The sequence below is a fragment of the Hypomesus nipponensis genome, chromosome 3, assembly GCF_054491055.1.
Source record: "Hypomesus nipponensis isolate SF chromosome 3, ASM5449105v1, whole genome shotgun sequence".
Taxonomy (NCBI): Eukaryota; Metazoa; Chordata; class Actinopteri; order Osmeriformes; family Osmeridae; genus Hypomesus; species Hypomesus nipponensis.
Window position 1 is genome coordinate 19,762,318 of NC_140363.1, and position 10,785 is coordinate 19,773,102.

The 10,785-nt window shown below is 47.8% G+C and overlaps 3 protein-coding genes across 11 annotated transcripts in view; 1 reads left to right on the forward strand and 2 right to left on the reverse strand.

Annotated features, from left to right (window-relative positions):
• Positions 1-619: 619 nt before the first annotated feature.
• Positions 620-2,173, forward strand: chrm5a (cholinergic receptor, muscarinic 5a). The gene has a single exon (XM_084683336.1). The coding sequence runs from the start codon at positions 620-622 to the stop codon at positions 2,171-2,173; it is 1,554 nt and encodes a 517-aa protein (XP_084539462.1).
• A 792-nt stretch (positions 2,174-2,965) lies between these two features.
• On the reverse strand, positions 2,966-6,082 carry LOC146300259 (fibrinogen-like protein 1-like protein). The gene is made up of 3 exons (XM_084682306.1): positions 5,987-6,082; positions 5,648-5,803; positions 2,966-5,009 (listed from the first exon to the last, which is right to left on the reverse strand). Exons 2-3 carry the CDS (start codon positions 5,784-5,786, stop codon positions 4,318-4,320), a joined length of 831 nt encoding a protein of 276 aa, XP_084538432.1. The 5' UTR covers positions 5,787-5,803; positions 5,987-6,082; the 3' UTR covers positions 2,966-4,317.
• Positions 6,083-7,294: 1,212 nt separating this feature from the next.
• LOC146300260 (KATNB1-like protein 1) overlaps positions 7,295-10,785 on the reverse strand; it is a 31,165-nt gene continuing 27,674 nt past the window's right edge. For 4 of the 9 annotated variants that reach the window (XM_084682284.1, XM_084682276.1, XM_084682265.1 and 1 more), the window contains exons 2-10: positions 10,475-10,605; positions 10,351-10,382; positions 9,973-10,217; positions 9,749-9,864; positions 9,613-9,663; positions 8,665-8,754; positions 8,476-8,580; positions 8,278-8,371; positions 7,295-7,683 (exon numbers count right to left, since the gene is read on the reverse strand). In XM_084682284.1, the coding sequence (XP_084538410.1) occupies positions 7,642-7,683; positions 8,278-8,371; positions 8,476-8,580; positions 8,665-8,754; positions 9,613-9,663; positions 9,749-9,864; positions 9,973-10,217; positions 10,351-10,382; positions 10,475-10,494 (795 nt within the window). In that variant the 5' untranslated portion in view covers positions 10,495-10,605 and the 3' untranslated portion in view covers positions 7,295-7,641. Of the gene's footprint in view, positions 7,684-8,277; positions 8,372-8,475; positions 8,581-8,664; positions 8,755-9,612; positions 9,664-9,748; positions 9,865-9,972; positions 10,226-10,350; positions 10,383-10,474; positions 10,606-10,785 lie in introns of all 9 variants that reach the window. The other 5 variants (XM_084682239.1, XM_084682232.1, XM_084682223.1 and 2 more) reach the window with 2 other exon arrangements.

Consider the following 10,785-nt stretch of genomic DNA (forward strand, 5'->3'; position numbering starts at 1 on the left):
GATGTCATTTTCATCCCATTTCGACTGTCACAACTAGAACTAAACAGGAGTTAAGTATTAGGAGGCGAGGAACTGAGTTTTGCGATGACCTGGATATTTCTGGATGTGCCACAGCTGTTTCTGAAGAGTGCTTGAGAGACCCCACATGTGCTTCAAAGTGTAAACTGTTGTGGAGCTGCAGAACGCTGTTCATTTCATGTAGCAAACCATCAGAGACCCTAAATCTGTCTCTTGTCCTTATGTAACGTTTCTGTGTCTCTAAGCAACACATTCTGTGCAAAATTCTGACCAACCTGTGATGTAGGATAGACTTTATTAAAACACCCTGGACCTGTATGCTACACTTAACTGATGAACGTTATTGCCCTTTGATTTAGTGTTCCTGATCTACCCTCTGCTTGACACAGTGCATGCTTTCTTACAAATGATAGCGGTGCTCCGATTGACAACAACATGAGGACATCTAGTGGTTCATGGTGGAACTTCTCCGTGTGTGTTTGGTAGTTTATAGACAGAATCTATAAGAATATATTCTTCATCTGACTGGCTTTTCCTTTTCTTTCCAGGACCCCCCATTCAACATGAATCCCCTCCTCCCAGCTGAGGCCCTGTAAGGAGCATGGCGGGCGCGAGTCTCCAGAATGCCTCGTGGACCAACAGCAGCTCCGGCCTGCATCTGGTCCCACACAGCCTGTGGGAGGTGGTCACCATCGCCACGCTGTCTGCCGCCGTCAGCCTGGTCACCATCGTGGGGAACGTTCTAGTGATGCTCTCCTTCAAGGTCAACAGCCAGCTGAAGACCGTCAACAACTACTACCTACTGAGTCTGGCTGTGGCTGACCTTATCATTGGTGTTTTCTCCATGAACCTTTACACCTCTTACATCCTGATGGGCTACTGGGCGCTGGGGAGTCTGGCCTGCGACCTGTGGCTGGCTCTGGACTACGTGGCCAGCAACGCCTCGGTGATGAACCTGCTGGTCATCAGCTTCGACAGGTACTTCTCCATCACTAGGCCCCTCACCTACAGGGCCAAGAGGACCCCCAGGCGGGCCGGGGTGATGATTGGACTGGCCTGGCTGGTGTCCCTCATCCTGTGGGCCCCGCCCATCCTGTGCTGGCAGTACTTTGTAGGGAAGCGAACCGTTCCGGAGAAGCAGTGCCAGATTCAGTTCTTCTCTGAGCCTGTGATCACGTTTGGAACGGCCATTGCAGCCTTCTACATCCCCGTGTCGATCATGACCATCCTGTACTGCAGGATCTACAAGGAGACGGAGCGCCGCACCAAGGACCTGGCTGAGCTGCAGGGGCTCAACTCCTCCACAGACCCAGTGGGGGTCCCCATGCCCCAGAAGAACACCATCATTACTTCCTGTTTCAGCTGCAAACCGGCAGGTGGGCCCCAGGACCGGGCCCAGGCCTCCTGGTCTTCCTCCAGCAGGAACCACGGCCCCAAACCGGCCGCCGCCAGCGACGAGTGGTCCAAGGCTGAGCAGCTGACCACCTTCAACAGCTACGGCTCCTCGGAGGAGGAGGAGCGTCCAGTGTCCCCAGGGCCCTTCCAACCGTCCTATCAGATGCAGGCGTGCGGGCGTGGGCAGAGTGTGGCGGGCAGCGAGCAGCTCAGCAGATACGAGGACGGGTCTCCCCCCAGAAACACCTCTCACAAAAGCAGGAAGTGCGTGTCCTATAAGTTCAAACCCGTGCCGCCAAAAGACAGCGGTGCCCCTCCGAGCAAGAACGGGGGGGACGCCAAAACAGCTTTCTCCTCAGCTGAGTCCATGAGCGCGCCGTGCCCCTCCTCCAAGCCCACGGACGTCACGCTGAAGATCCAGATGACAAAGAGGAAGAGGATGGTGCTGATCAAGGAGAGGAAGGCTGCCCAGACACTCAGCGCCATCTTACTAGCCTTCATCCTCACATGGACGCCCTACAACATCATGGTGCTCATCTCCACCTTCTGTTCGGACTGCATCCCTCTCTCACTGTGGCACCTGGGATACTGGCTGTGCTACGTCAACAGCACGGTCAACCCCATGTGCTACGCGCTCTGCAACAAGACCTTCCAGAAGACCTTTCGCATGCTGCTTCTCTGTCACTGGAGGAAGAAGAGAGAGGAGGAGAAGCTCTACTGGTATGGACAGAACCCTGTGGTCAACACCAAACTCACATGAAACCTCTCACTTCATCCTTCTGGAAAGACATCCACGACTGTGGTGACTTGGAGTCAGATTCTTTGACCATATCACTGAGGTGCAGGAGGTGTAGGGCAGGCATATCTCCCACTGGAGGGTCTTTCTGAAGGATGTGAAGCAGGGGTTGTTCTGGGGGGGAGCGGGGGCAGGGGCCAGTCCCCCTGTGACAAGTTTGGACTCCCTTGTGGCCCCCCTAAATGAAGAGTCTCAATCATTTTTTACTTGATCTTTTACTTGTTAATGCCTGCAATGTATCAGTGATGAAAACTATGTGAAAATAATGTTTAATGTAACTGGCCCCTCTAACAGTACAACTGGCCCCTCTAACAGTACAACTGGCCCCTCTAACAGTACAACTGGCCCCTCTAACAGTACAACTGGCCCCTCTAACAGTACAACTGGCCCCTCTAACAGTACAACTGGCCCCTCTAACAGTACAACTGGCCCCTCTAACAGTACAACTGGCCCCTCTAACAGTACAACTGGCCCCTCTAACAGTACAACTGGCCCCTCTAACAGTACAACTGGCCCCTCTAACAGTACAACTGGCCCCTCTAACAGTACAACTGGCCCCTCTAACAGTACAACTGGCCCCTCTAACAGTACAACTGGCCCCTCTAACAGTACAACTGGCCCCTCTAACAGTACAACTGGCCCCTCTAACAGTACAACTGGCCCCTCTAACAGTACAACTGGCCCCAGCTTGGCCCCCAGTTCAGATGGTTCAGATCCTCTCCTGATGGGACAGGGAGCAGACCAGACAGACGTTAATCAGCAAATGCGTTTCTTTAATCAGTTGTTGATCACAGCTTAAAAGGTATAGAAATGACAAGATGATCCAGACCCAGTATAAACATTCACATTGTACATTTACACGACGTTAACACTGAAATCAATTTACATCTGTAAGCATAAAAAATGACATGGAAGTACATGTACGCATTGTTTTAAATGTATTGTGTTGGTATTATGCAAATGTGGGTATTAGTTTAGTTTTGAAGGGCTCTAACTGTGTTGATGTAAGAGCTGGCTTGCTTAGAAATGATTGTACAAGCCTGTTCCACGTGTGCCATTCATTCACATCCGGCACATACAAACTTGAACATCTGAACACAGTCTACTGCTATATATGTTTTAAACAAATAGAAAAGCGAATTTGTGTGTCCCAGTTTGCTGATCCTGGCCTGACGTTCCTAATCCCTCATGGTCTCTGTCGTCAGAGGGAATTCAATGTGCTCTTTGTTATTTTGTGTTGAACCTTCTTCATGAACACAGAACACATGTTCTGACTAGGCCAGGAACTCAGCTGTCAGTTTACTTCATGTTCATGATGTCATTAAGGTATCAAAGTATAATCACTTCATGTCATATACTCCTGACACCCGTCCATACAACATTCAACAACACCTGAAGGAGTCCAAATACTGATTTGCAAAAGCTTTTTTACATCTTTAGTAAACTATAGTACGATGGCTTGACAACAACTTTTTTTTGTGATAAAATAGAAACACAAAAAACTGCGGAAAGGAGTCTTGTTGGTGTACAAAGTATCACAAAAAATGGATACACCTTTTGTTATTTTGAAAAATGTGCAATGAATACGTTGATACAGTATGTTTACAGTATTATGTGATCATATGTTTCTGTATTTTAATTAATGAATTAAACTTGTTAAAGCAGGAACACCTATCTCAGATTGTTGAGGGTCACTAAACAGCAGCTCCAGTCCTGCCTCACTAGCTACCCAGCTATCTTCCTTTGGTACTTAACTATCATTTTATTAACTAGCTGGCTGGGCTTGCCTCTCTGCTTTCAAAAAAAGAAAGAAGAACTTGTAATTAGTCCTTGTTTTAAACAATATTCAAAATTCCTTCAATCTGTTATACTGTAGTAGGCAGGGCCGGCCCAAGCCTTTACGGGGCCTTAAGCAGAATTGATTTTAAAAGTTTTTTATTTATTTATTACAATTACATTAAACTGTAATTTTATGTGCTTTTGGGGGCCCACCGGTGGCCACGGGGGCCCTAAGCAGCCACTTAGTTCACTTAAGCTTTGGGCCGGCCCTGGTAGTATGTATACTGTATACTGTAGTAACTGAATCCGGCCTCCAGTCCCCTACTCCTTTACAGCTCATCCTTCTTGCAGTCTCCAGTGTGGACCACCTTCACAGTCTCCGAGGGCCTCACCATCATCCAGGCGTACTTACACAGGTGCTCCTTGTTGCAGTCCTTCTGCCAGTAGATCACATTCCTGCGGTTGAGGTTGGCGCCAGCGCAGGCATCATACCACCACCCACCCCCCGCCACTCCCTGGAACTCCAGCTTGGCACAGTTCTGGAAGTAGTTGTCGTTGTCGCGGTCCTTGGTGGTGAACTTCTGGTTGTCGTGGAGATAGTTCTCGGTGTCCTGTGTGAGAGCGTCCAGGGCGGTCCCCTGGAACAGCCCTAGCCTCAGCCTGTAGCCCGCCGCCTCCCCCTCCACCAGGAAGGGATCGTACTGCCCCGTCTTGGTGACGGCATCCTTGTCCACCAGCTTTATCCCCAGTGTGTAGTGGCCTGGCCCCCGGGTCAGCTGATGCAGGGCCTGGTTCCCCAGCCAGTGGTCCCCGGTCAGGAGTCCGAAGCCCTGCCTGTACTCAGACCAGCTGCGGTCAAAGTCCACGCTGCTGTTGACGGTGATGTGTTGCACCACGGTCCAGCCCCCCTCCTGCATGGCGCAGTAGGCCAGGATGGGGGCTTCCCCAGGCTGGATGAGGTACACGCCGTCCCTGGCCTGGTTCCCTGAGCCCTGCCACAGCTCATGGCAGTCCCTGGGGGCTGCAAGGAACACACTGATTAGCACTCTAGTAATGTTACACAGCACAGATAGCAGAGTCAGTTTAATGTGATTACAGTTGTAGTCTGAGTTTAAGGTGATTACCCTTGTTACTGTTTGATAAACTGCTTTTTTACCTATAGCTTTATTTTGTATATATATTGTATGTTGATGAACGAAGGTGATTAACCACACCTTGTCCTATTAGCTATGACCTCTGTGACTGAGTGGCAAAGATACTAACAGGCAAAGAAACTTAGTTTGTTTAATATAATCTCATGAACATAGACACTCATTCATGTACTTTCATGTTATTATATATTTTTCACATAATCACTAGCATTGACATATGGTCTTTCTCTGCAGAGTCACTCATCATGTCTTGGTCATTAAGCCACTAGGTCTACGCTGTGGAATTTGAACCTTGAGCATCAAAACAAAACAGTGATAAGACAAGAGATAGAGTACTTCACAGGAATTTTTGAGGTTTCTCTGAAAAGCTGAGATAATAATGAGTATCATTAACTAAAATAACATTTGATCGCGCATAGCAAAAAAGCCTACACGTGTGTATCCACACTTGCTACATGTAAAACTCTACAGGTGTGAAATGTGGTTGTGTGGGTGACGCGGGTGGCACCTTTAAGGCCCTTGTTGAGGAGCAGGCGGTGGTCCTGCGAGGGCAGCAGGTGAAGGTTGCTGGCCTGCAGGTCAATGGAGAAGGATCCTTTCACACACAGCAGCACCGCTGCAGTCAGCCAGCAGATCTGACCAGCCATCCTGCTGCTCAGCTGCCCTTCTCACACACGCACACACAGGCAAACACACGCACACACACACCATACACACACACACACTTTTGTTGAAAACTCGTCAGGCAGTCATCATACTCTGTAGAGAAACTAGCTAACAAAAACCTACTGAAATAATCAACTAATTCAATTTAACTAGTTACCAATTCAAGAACCAAAGTACTTACTCTGGGCCTTGTGAGTAAGAAGTGCTTCCTAGGTCTCCTGTGGTGTGGACCCTCACAGAGCTCTACACAGGAGAGAGAGCTACACAGGGAGAGAGCTCTACACAGGGAGAGAGCTCTACACAGGGAGAGAGAGAGAGCTAGAGAGCAAACAAGAATCCAGTGTGGCTCTACCACCCAGCCCTCCAGAGTCCAACACAGCTGGACTTCAGCACCTACATCACTTCACTATTAAAAACATCAAAGGTTGAAGACGAGATTCTGCTTATCTGTGTCAAGATGGAGGATTACCTCATAACCCTCCCTGACTAAGACCCCCTCCTGGCAACCTTTGTCTTGGTGTTGAAATGACTGTCCTAGTTCGGTGTATTTGAACTAGTGGAAAAACAAACAAGGTTCTTCTACTACTGTTGGATAACTCACATGGCTGTGGAACTTGGTTATGGTTAATTATATTGAAGTGCTAGATATCAAAGTTAATCACCCCGGGTTTACAACAGCAATGAATGCTAGTGCCCTCAATCCAACCAGTGAGCATGGACACTGTTGGACCGTTCATCGCTTCCTGTTCAGGCATGACATCATCACCAGCAGTGCTGACATGAGTCAAGAGATAAACAGGAGGGAGAGAAGAGAAGAGGGAGAAGAGAGAAGGAGAAGAAAGAGGGAGAGAGAATAGAGAAGAGAGTTAGAAATCCAGAAAGGATCATTACAATTTTACACCCATTTAAAATCAAGTCCTGAGGAAACCCTCCAATCTAAAGCCCTTGCAGTCCATGAAGGTAACCCTGAGAGGAGCCCCCTGTGCCAGCTGGTTATGAGACTAACAAACCAGCTACCGCCCGGCACACCTCCTTCTCCTTTACTAACACCAAACAGAATCAAACTAATCACAATTATGAAATGGCTGAATATCTATATATTAGAACATAAAGCAGAGACAGCTGCTCACTTAATCCAGAATGAGTGACCACACCCTCGCAAATGAAAAAGGAAGACATGTGGGCACTGTACAGCAGGGGAAATTGAAACTGAAAAAATGTTCTACTTAAATGTCACAAGTATAAAAGTATAAGAGATCAATATCTGGAAAATGTAACCAGTTAATTGAAAACTACACAGAGCTTGATATAAAATAAAATAAGGATATCTCTGGGCGTAGGGCCTACTGCAAGTCTAGTCCTTACACTTCTTGTTAAATGTTATATGGATGTTAAGATGTCCAATCAATATGGACTGCTTTGGCAATACTGCTCAACCCGAACTGTCATGCCAATAAAGCATACTGAACTGAACTGAGAGAGAGAGAGCGAGCGAAGAAAGTGTCCTTTATTTAATCACCGACTTTAATGTTTTGTTTTCACTACAGTAGATAGTAACTGGGTAGTTTTCTATCACACAGTTCTTCAACCTAAATGGACACAATGAAGTCAATATCTGTATTTTCACAGGATCGTTAATGTATGCATGATTTATACATATTCACGATGAGAAAAAAGGCACAACTGTCAAGTAAAATTTAAACATAATGAACAATCTCTTTGATTCTGATGAGCAGTCATAATCTGATGAGGTTTATACTGTATATCTAAAAACATTTAAGAATAGCAACGACATCTGCTAGTAAAGCCCTCCGGTGAGCATGCGGTTGCTTCTCGTCAGGGCAGGTGAGACAGGTGAGACAGGTAGGTGTGTATAACCTGGGGAGAGAGGAGATCATCAGTACTGCGCTTTGCTTCAAGCCATCTTCTCCTGTCTGGCCCCCCAGTGGTGGAATCAACTCCCCACCTGCATCAGAGACACAGACTGTCTCTCCACCTTCAAGAAAAGGCTCAAGACACACTTGTTACGGGAGTACAACGGTACTTAGGAATGGTTTGCTTGACCCAATGCTAGTTTCCTCAAGGGTCACAATGACTCTTGCTTAGAGACTTGTTGCTCTTGTGGTTAGTGGTAACTGATTAACATTTTTGTACTCGCTGTGATATCTTCTTTTTATTATTGTTGCTTGTTTTTCTACAGGTACACTTGCACTTATAGCGGTTCATGTTGTTTAATTGTAACTTGTTTAACTACATGCTCTTATGGTTCTTCCCTTTGGCACTTATTTTGGTTGTTCACAATATGTGCTTCATGTTTTGGCTACTCGCAATGTTTTTGGGGCTATCTTGCTGTTATTATCAGTGACCTATGCACTTTGTAAAGCTCTCTCTTGGAAGTCGCTTTGGATAAAAGCGTCTGCTAAATGAATAAATGTAAATGTAATCTTGGTGACCAACTGGTGAGCCCCTTACCGCTGCTGCAGCCCCGGCAGCCCCAGGGGCCCCAGGCCAACACGCCTCCTGGGTCCACAAGGCCAGTATTTGCTGTTTAAAAACCTGGATATTTCTGCAACATACGTTAAGGACATGCTTTCAGTTTCTACATAGGTGTGACAGCTTCTCAGACACAACCCACATTCACACATCTCTCTCACAACCCAGTAAACACACCTATCTGATGATTGGGTGCCAGTTCCACTACAGCCACAGGCAGCCAGATCCTTCCATCTGGTCTTCAGGACAGACTCCAGCCAGCTTAACCCTGCCGTCAAATACCTGGATGATAGCATGGGATCAGTGCAGATGGGCTCATGAGTCCTGCTATTGAAAGCAGAACTGGTGATACAGTACCTTACTCACCCTTCATAAGGACTTTTAAGGGCTGTTCTCACAAGTGGTAAAAGGTCGACACAACAGCCAATAGAAAGGAGTGGTGACTCTTCTTTAATGCTGTAAGGATGAACAAATAACACAAGTGCAAGTTTATTTCAGGTCTTGTTTATTTCTAGGAATACTGAACAGTCGTCCTACTGGGCCATAAATCTCTTTTGTTTAATTGTAACTTGTTCAACTATGCTCTTATAGTTCCTCCCTTCGGGACTTATTTATTTTTCACAGTGTATGCTTCATGTTTTGGCTACCCGCAATGTTTGGGGCTATCTCGTTGTTATGATCAGTGACCTATGCAATTTTGTAAAGCACTCTTTTGGAAGTTGCTTTGGATTAAAGCGTCTGCTAAATGCATACATGTAAATGTAAATAAATAAGCAGACGTGCTGTGGTCTGCACCCCTGCTCCTGACCCCACACAGGCGTGCTGTGGTCTGCACCCCTGCTCCTGACCCCACACAGACATGCTGTGGTCTGCACCCCTGCTGCTGACCCCACACAGGCGTGCTGTGGTCTGCACCCCTGCTCCTGACCCCACACAGACATGCTGTGGTCTGCACCCCTGCTGCTGACCCCACACAGGTGTGCTGTGGTCTGCACCCCTGCTCCTGACCCCACACAGACATGCTGTGGTCTGCACCCCTGCTCCTGACCCCACACAGGCGTGCTGTGGTCTGCACCCCTGCTCCTGACCCCACACAGGCGTGCTGTGGTCTGCACCCCTGCTCCTGACCCCACACAGGCGTGCTGTGGTCTGCACCCCTGCTGCTGACCCCACACAGGCGTGCTGTGGTCTGCACCCCTGCTCCTGACCCCACACAGGCGTGCTGTGGTCTGCACCCCTGCTGCTGACCCCACACAGGCGTGCTGTGGTCTGCACCCCTGCTCCTGACCCCACACAGGTGTGACGCTTCAGTACCTTTCAGTGATGATAGGAAGACAGTCAACAAACACAGCAGTGTCTTGGATTCTGTGGGAGGAACCAGCGTCAGGATGCAAATCAGACCTAATCAGACCTAATCCAGAGAACTTCTCTGACATTTGAAACATTTTACCTTACAAGGTATGTAAGGAATTCTCCAACATTTCTTCTCCACAGGGTCATCGCTATAGTCAGTCGCAGGTTCCTGCTGAAAAGCACTTCAATCATAGCGCTGTGATTCCTGGACATCTACAAAACAGCGTCACAGTGACGGGATCCATACATCACCTGACATCACATTTCTGGAAACTTCCACATCCAAGACAGAAAAACAATTTAGAGTTGATCACCATGCACCTCAGTGAAGTAGTCTGTGTTTCTGGAGCTTTCCGGTCCAGGACTTCCTGGGTGACTGGCGTGTGGGAGCTCCCAAGGGTCCATGTGGAAGATCTGGTCCTCCTCAGGGGCTGACTGGTCGTGCCTGCCAGCCGTGTCCCCGGCCCGGCCCGGTCCGTTCTGCTTCCTGCGAGCCACGACCAGGCGGTGGGTCTTCCTCTTGCAGGAGACCACCCTCTTCAGCCTGCTAGCGCCTGGCCGGCCAGCTGGACACCTGGGACACAGGGAGGAGGTCAGCCACACACACATGTTATACCTTACAGCCTCAACGTAATACTTGATGTCAACACTTGTTAAGTTGGTGATACTGCATCTGTATGGTGTGGGCATGAACCTCACCTCTTTTTGTTGGTGTCTTCCATGAAGTCGAACTAAAGGTGGCAATAACATAACAGAAAACGGTACAGCTTAAATTAAAGGCATAAGTGTTACTTATACATTTTTATAGATCATAAATACATACCTTCTCTGTGTTCCTAGCATGAGAGTAGCGTACTCTGTACTGAACCATGTCGCGAGGCAGGCTGTCCTCAACACTCTGGTACTCCCCCTCCTCACTGTCTTGCTCCTCTGATGCCATCACCAACGGAAAACCTGGAAATATATTAATATTTTTAAATACATGCATGGCCTTTTACAACACAGGCTACTGGCGCTTTCAAAGCACGACAGAAAACATTAGTGGAGGTGTACAAGTAGGCCTACACTCCTGCCGGCTTAGGTTTGTTTTGGGGTTGTAATGTGTAATCACATGTACCTAACCAATTTAGCTTA

Coding starts and splice junctions, on each gene's coding strand:
- chrm5a (XM_084683336.1), top strand. CDS start 620: ATGGCGGGCGCGAGTCTCCAGAATGCCTCGTGGACCAACAGCAGCTCC.
- LOC146300259 (XM_084682306.1), bottom strand. CDS start 5,786: ATGGCTGGTCAGATCTGCTGGCTGACTGCAGCGGTGCTGCTGTGTGTG. Junction 5,010..5,647: donor CCTCAACAAGGGCCTTAAAG/GTGCCACCCGCG, acceptor TGTTCCTTGCAG/CCCCCAGGGACTGCCATGAG.